General features: G+C 36.3%; 2 protein-coding genes across 2 annotated transcripts; one reads left to right on the forward strand and one right to left on the reverse strand.

Annotated features, from left to right (window-relative positions):
• Nucleotides 1-2,199: 2,199 nt before the first annotated feature.
• Nucleotides 2,200-8,949, forward strand: LOC144449360 (sulfotransferase 1B1-like). The gene is made up of 6 exons (XM_078139887.1): nucleotides 2,200-2,308; nucleotides 4,449-4,705; nucleotides 5,244-5,382; nucleotides 5,731-5,828; nucleotides 6,939-7,119; nucleotides 8,852-8,949. Exons 1-6 carry the CDS (start codon nucleotides 2,200-2,202, stop codon nucleotides 8,947-8,949), a joined length of 882 nt encoding a protein of 293 aa, XP_077996013.1.
• A 2,430-nt stretch (nucleotides 8,950-11,379) lies between these two features.
• Nucleotides 11,380-11,856, reverse strand: LOC144449363 (protein rolling stone-like). The gene has a single exon (XM_078139891.1). The coding sequence runs from the start codon at nucleotides 11,854-11,856 to the stop codon at nucleotides 11,380-11,382; it is 477 nt and encodes a 158-aa protein (XP_077996017.1).
• Nucleotides 11,857-15,827: the final 3,971 nt, after the last annotated feature.

Below are 15,827 nucleotides of genomic sequence, written 5' to 3' on the forward strand. Positions count from 1 at the left end.
AAGTTTCCTCATGGTGCAATTTTGCACTATTTTTTCCAAACCTGTGATAAATAAGTAATATATATATATACTTGTTCATTTATTTGCTAATTTATTTATGTCAGTGATGGGCTAAAAATCCAAGAAAAAGTGTAGCCAGACCAGTAGTCTATTGTCACCCCTCAGTTGTAAGTAGACATCATGTCAGCCAATTTAACTAATAATAGTCTTTATTTGTGATTTTATGAGTGTCCATGATTCAACAACTTTGTGCACTGGTTCAATTCTGAAGTAAGTATAAATATGGAATAAGTTAATACATGTAGCAACTGCTGGCAAATCTATGTGTTGCTGTATCTGTGTTTCATCTGTGCGTATTTTTGTTAGTGGTTTCAGGGGGGGCCATGAAATAAAAACAAGAAGTCTTAGGGGGGGGGGCCAGATAATTTATACCAGTTTTTGTAGGGGGGGCCACCAATAAAAATCCCTTGCTTCATTAGAAATCCTCCGGCCTCCCCCTGGAAATTAAAAATGTACACTCCCTAACTGAAAGTATGGGAATTCTTGATCGAAATATATTCAGTCATAAAATCCTCAGGTTTCTGACAATTTCCAATACTTGTTACAAGAAAGGCTGCATTCCAAGAATATTTGGTTAGCTACATGTATTACATCTGATGTCATATACGTGCCACGCACGATCATTGTCCAGTTTGCACCACATGGTGCCACGGTGCCTCGCCTCCTGTACACGTACCGTACGTCTATCTTGTCTGTCAGTGCTACATTTTGCTTCCTCTCTTCATTTTTCTCAGATGTTTTAAGAATTTGAAAATAGTCAGTGTCCGATCGACAAAATTTCTTTCCGCTGAAGTTTAGAAAACATTTAGTTCTACTCTACGTAAACGTCGTGTTGTTGTATCATACATCATGAGACGTCACATTGACCTCACACTTCGCTTTGCCCTTCCCTCAACGTCCGGTCCCTATGAAACTAGTTCGAAGCCTACGAAGGCTTTCGCTAGCGATAGCGTGGCCAGTCTTGTTTTACCGCGTAATCCTCAAATGTTTTCCAAATAATTATGAATTTATTTCTGTCTTTTTTTACACTTTGGGTATTTTACTTGCTATTAGTACTTCTGGGAAACTCATATTTAATTTTCCGACCTTAGATTTGTTTACAATGGTCGTCAGGTTTTAGTAATTTCCTTAGCCGGTCCCACAACTAAACTGTTGTACGTGGTTATACTTATAAGTTATGGCTGGGCGTTGTGACCGGTAGGTAACCGGCTATTATCTACATCACTGCCTACTAGGTATAGGTACGTCAACGACACAACTACTTCACAGAAAACACTTGTCGCGCGCACAAAAAGTTGTATGAAATTGTGATTTTACTAAGGAGTGTAGCAACCCAGAACGTACGTCGATCAAACTGAGAAACATTTTGGTTTCATTTTATGTCATTCTATTTCAGTAACAATGTATCATTTTCAGGTACCGTTCGCACATGTGAGCTTGATTTTAGGCAAAATATCGGACTAACAGAGAGCACACAGACTCTTTTGTTCGCTTGTATTGTTTGCATTCGGTATTTGGCATTTCACACGTTGTTTATTTGCACCATTCACAGTGTCTTATCATGCTTTGTGTAACTTGTAAGCCTAATTGACAACTGGCCAACGGTTTTTACTATACAAATTTGAAACAAATTTTGGGTCAGTTTGACGGTAAACCTGCTATACTGTCTACCAAACTTAGTTAACGTCAGTTATTTCTACTCACGTTGCATCACTATATATTTACAAACAGTATATATGAAATATGAGAGCCATGTGAAACTTTTTCAGTGCAAAATGGGATGAAGACACGAGGGCAAAGTCAGTGCTCCTTACAGCAGTTTGAATTTCCCGCATATGCATACATTACCCATAATCCTCTTTATATAGTGGACCTTGGCCTTTAAAGCCAACGTTAGTCTCACTGCCAGACTCGTGACTATCGTCCTTAATCTGTTTATGTATACCGAGCGGGGATTGGTCCCTCTCTTCTCGCGGCTGCGCCGCTCGGTACATATAAACAGATTAGGGACGATATTCAAGAGTCTGGCAGCGAGACTAGGGCAACGTGAACTGGGTGTATACATTCGAGAGAGATAGTTGATGTACGATATACCGCACAACAAACGTGTTGCTAATGTTTTTGTAGTTGGTATTCCCTATGGAAAACAATACAGATCGTCTAATCTTAGAGCCATTTCCAAAGGAAAGGGTCAAGAAGTTCCAAGTACGACAGGATGATGTATTTTTAATCACATATCCAAAGTCAGGTGAGTTTCTGCCATGACGCATTATTGGCGAATATAATGTTGACGAATAATTTGTGAATATGGTACCCGGGGCACATGCACTTGTTTCCCGAGATATGTTTCTGAATCCAATGGACTATCGATAATATGAAAGGGTAAAATAACACGGGTTTCTAGGATCGCGTAAGTCAACACACTGTAAATTATAAACGATGCTTGCAACATAATACGGTCTCAGAACGACAACATTAACTTTGAACCGGTCGTTTAACGATAAACTGTACCGTCGCAGTTGAAATAACTCCGTGAACTTGAAATCTGCTCTGTCCAATTTGCATATCCTACGGGCTTGCTTGCACAACTGATAGCAAACCGAACTGTGTGATGCAGCACCAAAATATGCTCTTATGTACGCACTTTAACTCAATATGTAATATTAAGGGACCGGTCAGTTTATCCAGCCTGGGGTGAGGGTGGATTCTTAAATCGGGCCGACAAAAAGTCACTGACCCCCGTATCTTAAAAACCAAAAACAGGCTTAATTCTAAAACATGATGACCCCCCCCCCCTCCCAATATATAATATTCACATGATCGCGACTCATTGTGGAAAGCTTGACTGTCTTGCAAATACTTTATAAGATCCCGGGATAGCACCATCATAATTATAATTATTGACCACTCAGGGTAAAAGTTAAATGGCATCATTATAGTAAGGGAGGTGATCTTATTCAAGTCGGCGGTAATCACCTGTAGCTGTGTTGCCCGCGGGTGTCCAAAACCGCCCTTGTCCGCCCGTCAAAACCCTTGAAATGGCGGTAATGAAGTGTGAATATTTTTGGCAGCTGTTGACAGTGACCGTCTGCCCGCTCTGCCCGCAGTTATATAACATATGTAAACATATATAGTCACGATTCTGAACGTTGTGTCACAGTGAAAGACTTGATTGTTTGGTTCAATGTGTAATTCAACTGTAGTTACATGCAACTGACGTGCAAAAATACATGTCGAAATAGTTTATAATGATTTGTATGACTTTTCTATTTCAGCATACCTTGAATAACAATATCTTAACACTTACTGTACATACAATACACACTGTGTAACGACCCGATCATACACAACATTTCACGTTCATTTGACATTTCTAAGGGGAAAATGAATGTTCGATGTTCAAGGAACGGATCAAAGAATTTGGTTACCTACCATGCAACGATATCGATGTATATTCATTGAACTGTTTGACGATGGTTTGACCCAATATATACTAAAATACAATATAATGGCGTGATATTCAGATTATCATATCCGCCTACCGACGCTCATTACTATTAATGTTATTCTTAAGAAATACATAAAAAACACTTTACATGTACTAGCAAATTATTCTCCCACTAATAATAGTTTTCTCCTTTGTTTGATCACTTGCCTTCTTTTGTTATTCACGTTTTATTGTATCAATTTGTATCAATTTGCCCTTTGTATCTAAACTTGTAAAGTTGGTTTTGTTAAAGTGTTGGGTTAAAGACAATAGAAACCATTAAATCCTGGATGGATTTAGATAAAAGATATTTTAATTTCAACTTAAACTAGGCAAATGTGGTAATATGACCATAGGTATGCCGTTCTGTTTGAAACAAATGAAAGTAATCTGGTTTACAAAGGGGTATAACAGTGATTGGACAAGGTGTATACGCGATCCTAGAAACCCGTGTTATTTTACCCCTTTCATATATTATTTCATATACTATTATAAACTATCTCAATATTATCTATTTTTTTTATTGTATTCAGAAACATATCTCGGGAAACAAGTGCATGTGACCTGGGCTGGGGTAGGGTACCCGTGGTTGAAATGTGAGCTGTCGCCTCATATCACATGTAATATCAACTCACTGCCTACCCAGCCACAAGATTGATTTGAAACTCATTTATTATTATTAGACTTTATTTAAACTCGATAGACTGTTGAGCCACAGGCTCTTCTCACACAGTGTCGAGATAAAAATATACAATATATACATTTGATTTCAATCAAGGAAAGAGCAGAGAAATTCCTCGGGTCAGTTGAAGACTGTACAATTAGTAGCGAAGATATGCATAACGGCCAATCAAATGAAATCTAGCAATGTTCTTGGGATTGCGTGTTTGTTGTTTTGTAGGCACCCATTGGTTGACCCAGGTCATTACACTGGTTCTACAAAATGGCAATACCAACGATATCATTCCTATGAATAAAAGAGGACCACTTCTTGAAATGACGCTAATCGATGAGAAAGACCATTCTGGCTACTTTCAATGGAAAAAAAGTCGATGCGGTGAACACTTCACACCCGACGATATGGAATCGCCTCGCTTTTTCACCACTCATTACAGATATGACAACCTACCCACGCAGTTCTACGAGAAACAACCAAAGGTAAGATTTATTTCCATGTCTTGTCTTGATTATTAAAGTGGAATGGAATAGCAATCCAGGAAATGAACATATTTTCATAAACTTTGGGTTCTGGAGAATCACTTCATGATCTCACCTGTTAAATAAACTTGATGCGATTGCTAGACTGACACCAGTTCCTTTGGGATTTATTTGTCTCAAAATATTTAAATAATTTGAATTTGTTATTCATTTCAAATTTTGGGAAAGAAAATGGTAAAATAAAAACTTTGTATTTTCCCTGTTACTAGTATCCTCCCAAGGGACTGGTGTCACTCACCAGTGCTTCCATGTTTAACTTACCCTCCTGAAATGTGGGGTCACTAAAGTTAGAACATAGAGAGAATGATAGGTAGTACAGATTACTCTACTAAAATCAGACAAGAGGGTACTAAGACTAATTTGCATATATAGTAACCCTAGTCTTATTACCCATTGATAAGAACATTTATGTGTCTGTGTGTGTCTGTAATATCATAATTATAACTATCTGATGTTTTTATGTTAATCTATTTCTAAGACTATATATCTGGCCCGCAATCCGAAGGACATATCGGTTTCGTATTATACTATGCTGTCGAAAATTGGTGTTATTTCCCGAGAACAATCGGATGGATTGGGAATGTTCCTGAAAATGTTTGTGACTGGCAAAATATACGGTTTGTTTAATTTCATTTTTAAACTAGGCTTGAACTGAAGAAGCAACAAAAAACACAACAAAAAACAAATCCAAATTGTCTTAAATAGGAAATCCAGCAATACATAAGACTGCCAATGAAGCAAATTGTCACTTTATCAATTGAAGTGCAGGTGAAAAATTCGTTTTAAATAGATTCGCCCCAAGCAAATTATTCTTATGTACCCCCACTGCATTGACGGTGAAGGTGTCCTCCCTCCCTCTCACTGGGATTCAACTAACAGCCCAGTGCCCACCCAAATGTGTGAATGGTTCATCCACTCCCACCAGTAAAACGTTCAACAGACAGCTTTCTCTGTTTTCCTCACAGAAGAAGACCATGGTCTGTGGGGAAATCATGTTCTTGACTGGTGGAAGAGACGGCATCAACAAAACGTGTTGTTTTTGAAATATGAAGAAGTAAAAAAGGTGGGAGTGCTGTAAGCAACAAAGTTGCACCTTCTACGATCACCTTCTACGATATGTCGGCATGGCAACTGAATTTTGTTTGATGTTGGTAGCCCAGCTGAACTTTTTAGGTTCAGTAGTGGTGTATGCATGGAAAAGTGTCTGTCTGGATGTGGATGTTTATGTGTGTGTGTTTATGTGTGTGTGTGTGTGTGTGTGTGTGTGTGTGTGTGCAAACAACTTAAACTCAAATATAGCTGGACAGATTGCCATGATATTTGGTGGGTGTATTACCTTGGGTGTCTAGTTGGGAAATTGTACAAATGAAAATGATCTTACAGCCAGTCTGATATGGGTAAAATATTTGAATTTTGGTTAATAAACTTAAACTCAAAAGCTACAGGGCAGATTGGTCAGAATTTGGTGGGAACGTTTAGATAAAGAATTGTTATTGACATAATAATCCCATGAGTGACAAGCAAATTGGGTTTAAAAATGTGTGGCTATTTTGGGCCAAAATCATTAATTAAAAAACTACAGAGCATATTGGGCTGAAATATTCTCAGGGGTGTTTAGATTAAGAATTGTTCATGACATGGTGATCCCATCAACGATGTGCAAAATAGGTTTAAAAATGTGTCTTTTTGGTCAAAAACGTTTAATTCCAAAACTACGTATACCTAGCAGATTGGGTTTAAATTTGGTGGGAACGTTCTTAGGGGTGTCTATATTAAGAATAGTTGACATGACATGATGATCCCATAATTGGAACCATGCAAATCAGTTCTGAAAATGTATATTTTGGCCACAAATCTATCATTCCAAAACTACTGAGCAGCTTAGGCTGAAATTTAACCGGGATGCATCTGGGGATGTGTCGATAAAGGTGTATCTACGACATTTTAGGTTATCCTATACTACTAAGTTCTTTTCTTCGACTTCAGTGTCTTGTTACAAATAATTACAGCCGGTACCTTGATTGCATAGCTTAAGGAAAATAACTCCCCTCTCAATGCATGCAATTCACGAACATTATTCACTAAAAATCGAAACAAACAAGTCTTTAATAAAAATAGTGAAATTATTTGTTTTACTCAAAAAGAGTGTAAATGTCATCGGTTTATTTTGTAGGATTTGAGGGCCACTGTTGAAACCGTTGCAGACTTTCTCGGTAAGAAATTGTCTCCTGAAGTTCTTGCTAAAATTGCTGAATTCTCTACCTTTGACAAAATGAAGAATGATCCAATGGCACGTGATGATGTTACCAGCAGAGATGCCTACGGAAGCAAAGAATCAATGTTTGTCAGGAAAGGTCAGTAATACTTGGTAACGTCTTGATATTACTACAGAACTCTTCACAGCTATAGGGAAACTAAGATAGACACAAACTAAAATACTGTTGTAACATTTGATATAATGCCTTACAAAAATAATTGTTTGGTTCCGGGTACCCGACCTCACCTAGTTTTTCACGCCAATCCTAAACTTTCTTGTAAGTATTCTAAAAAAACAAATAATAAAATCGCGAAAATTGATAACTCTCGCAAGAAATAGTAGATGCTGAAACTGACATGATCTTAAAAAGACAATATAAAACTGTTCTTCCAATCCGCAATGGCTGTACATCGCGTTGAGAAGAAGCCAATAACACAGACCATATGGAAAACAATGGGAAACATATCTCTACCTGAACTAGACACTCACATATGAAAGAAATATATAAAAATAAACTAGAAAATCGACCTACCCACCTATTCTAAAATTGCGTGTAATCGGAACCACACAATAGTATTTTGTTAGGCCTAAGCTATCTTGTGACAGCGACATCATCTCCATGATGGCCGGCAGTGGAAAAGACAAAAGTTTGCAAATGTACATTGAAAGTAAACGACTGTGGCTGAAGTTTATTTTCGGTTCAAAGTGCCACAAATCAAGAGTGAAATATTTGAAATCCCTCCCTTTCGGACCAACATAATTTTAAAGGCCCCTTCCCATCCCCAAATATTTTCATACCTACCTATTTTTCTGAGTCCCTGTAAAAATTCTGCTTGTTCCCTAAAACCAACGAATATTACCGTTGTATTGTCTTATTAGGGCGGCTCTTTTATTCTGTTTCTCACGGTACGACCGACCTAAACTTAATGTCTTCAATTTCAATGAAATAATAAAAAAAATCTATTGGGTAGGGCAAGATTAGAAAGTGGGAAAGCGCTATATAAAACCCCCAGCAAATATATATATATATATATATATATATATATATATATATATATATATATATATATATATATATATATATATATATATATATATATATATATATATATATATATATATATATATATATATATATATATATATATATACAAACATGAATGCGCATACGTACGTACGTACATACATACATACACACATACATACATACATACATACATACATACATACATACATACATACATACATACATACATACATACATACATACATGCATACACATACATACATACATATTTATCCTGATTATTGGGTATTTTTTTAAATTTCAGGCGTATTCTATTGGGTTCTATTAGGTGCGTGCGAATTTATAAACTTATCCCACGTATAACCGTTTATTTATATCACGCGCGGTTTTGTTCCATTATATTTAGAAATGTTCGGGTTTTCACCTGGCATTTCTCTGTCTCGGCAGTTTTTCCTTTGAAAAAGAATAATTATTCGAAACGTCGGATTTAACAGCTATATATACGGACTGGTTTATTAGTTCCTTATGCATTTCTTTCTACATACATACATATATACATACATACATACATACATACATACATACACACACATACATACATACATACATACATACATACACACACATACATACATACATACATACATACATACATACATACATACATACATACATACATACATACATAAAATCATACGATGAGAAACATAGAAATTATAAAAAGGGCCGCTCTTATCAAGTTTCCTATGTCTAATTTATGAGTATAACCAAAGATTCGTATCTACAATTTTATTGTTTACAGGGATAGTTGGTGGCTGGAAAGATCATTTCACCGTTGCACAGAGCGAATATTTAGACCAATATTACAAAACAACGGGATTGGAATTTGAGTTTGAATAGCCATTCAAACACTAATGTATTCAAACACTAATGCCTTACATGTATCAAAGATTATACACAAGCAAGTGGCGATATTCATATAACATAACGATTATACATTTTGTACAAATAACTCAACTGTCTTTAAGAAAAGCAATCGCTGAGTACCCAAGAAATAATTGTTATACAAATGTACATGTTAATTTTATGAAGCCCAATACAATAGCAAAAGAGGCACATTGTTGTTTGGCAAAATGATTATGCATCTATAGACACATACATACATACATACATACATACATACACACACACACACATACATACATACATACATACATACACACACACATACATACATACATACATACATACATACATACATACATACATACATACATATAAATTGGACAATCAATTTGAAATATTGACGCTTGTTCATTTTGTTTGAAAAAAATATTGGTAAATAAAAATACTTTATTTCTATAGCCCATCTTTGTCTGTTCTCAATTTAACTTTGCCCTTCTTAGGGACAATATGATTGGGTTTAAGACCCATCACCATCTGTGTAGTATGGCGTTGGAACTGCTATACGTTGTTTGGCTTTGAAAATCAATCACAAAATTAGCTGCAAAAATAATTCTGATCATGATCAAAATGATGGACAGTGCAGCTAACCAAGGATTCTCCGAATAATCCAGAAATGGATAGACGTATGGTTTATTGTCAAAAGGATTCTTCCATCCACTGTAGTATAATACATGTATTACAGTCAGTATGAGGTATAAAATACCAACAATGACAATCGACTTCAGAAAGATGGGGCCTTTGTTGGAGATATCTGAAATCTCACATTTAGCTCTAACCTATACTTGGATACTTTCCCTTCAATCTTGACTTGGTGTGATAGGCAGCACCACCATGGTGGCTGCTAGCTGGTGGGGAGGGTGTGGGAATGAAATCACTAGATTAGACAGCCAATGACAAGTCTATTGGTTAATATTGGAAGCAATAATAAGTTGCTTAAACATTTCCTGAAATATGAATTAAAACAGACGATCTGAGCTATGGCTATGGGCTTATGTATGTGGCAAGGCTTCACCCTCGCTCAGCTCACTCTATAGATAACACGTGTACGTTTTAAGCAAATATTTTGTCCGCTGACAGTTACAATGAAAAAAGTGTTCACTTTAAAATTGGGCTACTAAATATGTCAGGCAAGCCGAAGATCGTTTTCGTCAACATTGCCGAGCCTTTCCGAACTCCACATCCCATGCATAGATTCTCAATGCAATGGTTAATTGCACGTTGATTGGCCTAAGGATGCCACTGGCATCGACAGTAATTTATTCCCATGGGTACTATGTATCAAGTGCGTGTATATATGAACGTAATTTACATTCTTTATAGTGTAAAATAAAACTGAAATAGGTTTTTTGAAAATTTGATTAAACTTGTCGATCTTCTTATTCTGATACACTAGTACCCAAGGGATCAGTTTGTGATTTATTCCTTGTCATATATAACTATGAATTATTTCAGTTGCACAAGACTCCGAAGTTTCAGCTCATCAATTTCATCGTATATAATTAAAAACTTTAGACAGGACAGAGAAATAAGACGTCTATTGCAAGAAAAAAATGGATATATGTATAAGCATGTTTATTTGATTTTTTAAATTTAATTTAATTTAATTTAATTTAATTTAATTTAATTTAATTTAATTTAATTTAATTTAACTTAATTTGATTTGATTTGATTTAATTTAATTTAATTTGATTTAATTTGATTTCATTTGATTTAATTTAAATTGTTTCCTTGTATGTAGTATACATATTACTCTGGTTACCGTAGATTCGACATAAGGCTACAAATATTATGTTGATGTTGATATCTGACGTTCATACACCCACGGTAGCTATAGGGCCATGTCTCTCTCTGGTAGTGTTTAAGAGACGGGACATTCAAACTATATAGTGGTTCAGACCATTGCAATTTAGCATTTTATTTCAGGAGATGATCTTATAGTGTACACCTGTATTTTGGGATTTTCAGCGTTTTAACTTTAGATAGTGTGTGTGTTTGTGGGGGGGGGGGGTAGGTAGGAAATCGTCTCTGTTTACACTAAGTTATTACAGGGTTTATACGGACATAACTTAAGCGCAACTCTGTAATACCATTATCACATACATCGAAATTAAATTGCATTAAAGGTGTCGGTCTTCTCTAGTCGAAACTAAGTCTGTCAATGGCGTACATATATACACAGCTATGAGTCTCGATAGCGCATTTGGCGCTCTGCAACCTGTAGTCACTTTTGTAAAGTTAGCAGAATTGCCTAAGGATCTAGCAGCTAGACTAAATGATGAAGTTGAAAACAAACGTTAAACTTTTTACACAATTTTAACGACATCCTGTTCTTCGTGTCGTTGGATGACGTCGTCACATTTGTATTTATTTTACTTCCTCTATCCCAGTAGAGGCAGGGTTTGCAATACCATCCATAGCTATATTCAGCGACAACTCTCTTCCTCTGTTCCTCCTACTGATCTTAATCTTTAGCTTATATATACCCCAGTATAATAACTGGAAAACCATTCCAATAACGATGGATACCGTAATAGTTGCCACGGCAATCCATGGTTTTTCGCCATAATCCAGAATAGGGTAAACGTAGTTACCCCCGTCGTAGAAATTTGTACCCCCTGTTGCCCAAAATATTACACTAATGATGACGTAAAAAACTCCAAATATTCCCGCGTATACTACGTGTAAGTATCTTATTGGTGTAGCAGCAAGTGCAAACTCCAAGGCTATGGCGATAGAGTTCATCGCGTGGATCTGGAAATCGAGGTAGCTGACTCCAGTCCCTGGAGCGTGGAGGGCGCCCCAGTATAATATCGTAACGACTGGTGCGAGTAGAGAAGACATGGTGAAAAACACCCATGATAACTTGAATTGCCAGGGTGTCTTTGACGAGCTCCTGCTATCTACAGTAGACAGTCCATTCGTGTCATGATCAACTACAGTAAAGAAAACGAGTAAAGGAATTGAATATCAAGTTAGTGTTACTAAGTATTAGATAAATAGAGTTGACTGTGACTTTGATCATGCATTGTGCAAAGTCATCGATTATGTATTATATACAAGTGATGGTATAACACCGTCTTGGCTCTAGGTAGGAGTTATATTAGGAGACTTTTCCTTGTGCATGTAATCTGTGTGACTGTAAAAGAATTTGAAAGATATATATTAGGAAAGGAAAAACTCGACAGTATACATTCTACAAGAAGAAACCTACGGTTTAACCTTCCATTATGTGAGTTCTGACTAACATGATGATGAATTGTAGAAATCGCAGCAAGAAGGAGATACACATTTAGAATAATGTATCCCCAGTTTGTCATGTAGACGAAGAATTCGGCACCAAAGTCAAGAATCTGAATCACCATAATATAGATAAGTCAGCCGAAGTAGTACAGCGCCATCACATTTCGATAAATGATGAATATGATTGTAATGTAATGACCACTGAAAAGATAATAAAAACGAAAGAATAACACGAGTGTCTTGTAAAGTTAATTCATAGGAACGGAACGATAAATAACAGCCCTTACCGCGTTTTTCAAGACCAATCTTATTGAGCGTGAATTCAGAGAGGACTGTAGACTCGAGAGTGCATATTGAATCGATGTTAGCCTAATGTATTGTGTGTGAGTTTTCAATGCGTTTTCGTAATGATCGAGAAAGCTGATCATAAACATTATTTGTTTATCAGCAAAGTAACGTCCTTTTCGGCGACAGTTTTCTGAGGAATATGAGGAAAATAGATTTATCGGAATAGTCATTTGTATTATACTTTATGATGTGCTACCATCTTAACATCACTACATGAAAGACATGCCTGCTGATAGCATAGGTCGCTAACACAAGACTCTTGTGTCCCGAGATATGTTTCAGAAAGTGATAAAATTACGATAATAGTGACGTATTTGGCCGACAATATGCGAAGGGGGTAAAATAGCATGAGTTTCTGGGATTGCACAAGTCCATATAGTCTTGCTGCTAGACGTTCGGGCTTTCTTTCGATGCTATAACTATAAGCGAACGAAGTTCGCATGTGAGGGCTTGCCCGAACATCCTCGATAGCGTTGTTCGGCTGTGTGTCGTATTTTATCGGAAGAACATCCGAGGGCTAGCTGATAGACTAAAGTCCATACATCACAGACAAGCACGTACATATCCGAGTACATATAAACGGTGTGTGGACCTACTATATTTTACCCCCTTCAACCATATACATGAATATTGTCGATATTTTATCATAGCCTGAAACTCTCTGGACATAAGTGTTTGTGGTCGCTGAAAGTAATTTGAAGTTTAATATCCAAAGCCCACCATATTAATATCCATGATAACATGCACACAGTATTCGATGACGAGTTCTCTCGCCATTCAACGATTCCCTATAGTTATTTGTCTCATATTCACGTTAAACCACACATTCCCCTGCAACCATGGGCATTGTTTCAGAATCGTCAGTATATATCTGCATATGCCATTTCTATCATGTTTGTACTACTCCTTCCATAGAGTAAGGAAGGAAATGTCGTTGACAAGTTCCTTTAAAACAAAGAAATGTTCTATCTAATCGGTTTTGTTTAATAAGAATCTCAGACCATTAACGCCATGTATTTGGAGTAACAGTAGTAGTATTCCGCGAGTAACAGTAGTCTTGAAAGTCTCCTTCATTTGAAGATAGCATGTCGCAATAATGTCAGAGAGTGAAACTCCAAAAAAAGACGTAAAAAGTCATTCAACGTGAGGTCGCCTGTTGCATGCAGTGACTCCGAAGATGCACTCAACCTCATTTACATCTTGTTCCTTATATTAAAACATTTACTGATAAAACGGCAGGCCTCTTTTTGGAATATTTGGTGGCCCTGAAAAACTATTAAACTATGTACGCAATTTAAGATCCACTCTTTAAAGATCCACTTTCAATAATTGTGTTCGGCGTTGTCTTTGGTTAAAATGTTGTTTGATATAATTATCTCACTGCACTGACACTAGCGTTATTACGCAATTCATTTTGAAGCGAAAACTTGCTATGGAAAGAATGGCCCTTAATTTGTAAACAGAGCTGTACCTTCGACATTAAAATCCAAACTTCAATTATTTCCATTATAATGATAATGACAAGGAGAATTCATTGAGTTCACCTTGGGTTCCAACATAAAGGAGGGCCATAAGTGTTGGGAGTAGGGTAAAGAAAATGATTACTGTATTTTGTTGTGTTACTTATTTGAGAAAGCACCATCCATTTTTTATTTAAAAGTTTTTTTTACTTTGAATGTGACATCTTTTCGGCAACTACTTTGAAAGATACGACATTAGGCCAGAACAAAATGAAAAAGCTGTTCAACCTACCCATATATTCTTTTGGTGATGGGCAATATATCCTCATGCGGGCTTCGCATTTGTTTCAAAATTAAGGATATTTCTTTATATTTTCTGAATAGTACATGTAACAATATACATTTGAGTCTATTCCAAATTATATAATGTTTTATACAGTGGTTTACTTGGCTGTGCTGATGCATACAAGCATGAATTCAGAGTAAATTAAGCTGTTGCATATCCAATGTGCACTAAAAAGAATAATTGAGTAAAGGTTTACGACCATGGGAGTGGGTTGAACAGCCTGTGTCATAGGGCCATCAAAGTCTGAAAGTCTTGAAATATTTTGCTCTTTATTCGGGATTTTTTGGAACCAAATTAAACTTCAGGAGATGTCATTTACCAAGTGCACATCCGCAAAATATCTTTCAGCTTTGCCACAACAAAATACACTTCCAGATAATATGTAATGTATAGCATAATTGTTTGAATTCTGGTATTTTATTACCATATTCACGTATTGAAAGACTTTAAATTATGTCTATGGTTTGATATTTTATGCCTCTAAATGGCCTCCTACACTGTCTTATTTTCAGTTTTTGTACCTTTGGAGTTGTCTCTCAAATCAGTTGCAATCAAGGTATATTTGTCTTTCTCCCAAAACAAGATGGATGGTGTCTGGCTAAGTACCTCCCTGTATAGGTTAGAGCTAATTAGAGACATCTCCGTGTGCGTGTGAAATCCACATCCTGTGGAAAGTAATCTCATTCAGAGTATTATTGTTGTTGGCTATCACTGGTATTTTAATGCATCATATTATACCACATAATTTTATATCTCCACTTTAGTGTAGGTGACAGAAGGGGTGGCTAAAATAATGCTTGAGTTTCATTTGGTGGGGCTTAACATTTTTTGAGAAGAGAGGGTGAGAGGAGCTACAACATTTATTTAACCGTGAATTGTGTACCTTTCCTAGCTGTAGCTATGCAGACAAATTGCAAGAGATAGTATCAAGATGACTAAAATATTTTGCTATCATTATATATGGTTTGTTTTATCCTTGTCAAGCATTGTGAAAAAATGAAATTCTACCTACCTACCTACCCAAATGTGATGGGTAAGGTTACCCTTTGACCAGCTTTTTAAATTTTTTTCTAGCCTTACATATGATATTTAATTGCGTATGCTAAAATAGATATTATGTAAATTGTATGCATATTTATGTAAATTAGTCAGTTTTCTAAATTTTAAATGCATGATTGCATCAAGACAAAGTTCTGCCCCCCCCTGACAAATTGGTCAGGCTACGGCCCTGGATAGTATTGTCTTCATCAACCAATCAGCTTGTGTTTTGTTATCTGAGGTAAAGTGATGGTTCAATATCAATTATAGCTGTTAAAGCCAGGCGCAACGTGAACTGGGTGTATAAATTCGAGAGAGATAGTTGATGTGCGATATACCGCACAACAAACGTGTTGCTAATGTTTTTGTAGTTGGTATTC

Source organism: Glandiceps talaboti, chromosome 18 (genome assembly GCF_964340395.1).
Source record: "Glandiceps talaboti chromosome 18, keGlaTala1.1, whole genome shotgun sequence".
Taxonomy (NCBI): Eukaryota; Metazoa; Hemichordata; class Enteropneusta; family Spengelidae; genus Glandiceps; species Glandiceps talaboti.

Excerpts from the sequence above, each read along its gene's own strand:
- LOC144449360 (XM_078139887.1), top strand. The coding sequence starts at position 2,200 with ATGGAAAACAATACAGATCGTCTAATCTTAGAGCCATTTCCAAAGGAA. Across the intron at positions 4,706-5,243 it reads TCTACGAGAAACAACCAAAG|ACTATATATCTGGCCCGCAA; the intron begins GTAAGATTTATT and ends TCTATTTCTAAG. Across the intron at positions 5,383-5,730 it reads TGTGACTGGCAAAATATACG|AAGAAGACCATGGTCTGTGG; the intron begins GTTTGTTTAATT and ends TTTTCCTCACAG.
- LOC144449363 (XM_078139891.1), bottom strand. The coding sequence starts at position 11,856 with ATGTCTTCTCTACTCGCACCAGTCGTTACGATATTATACTGGGGCGCC.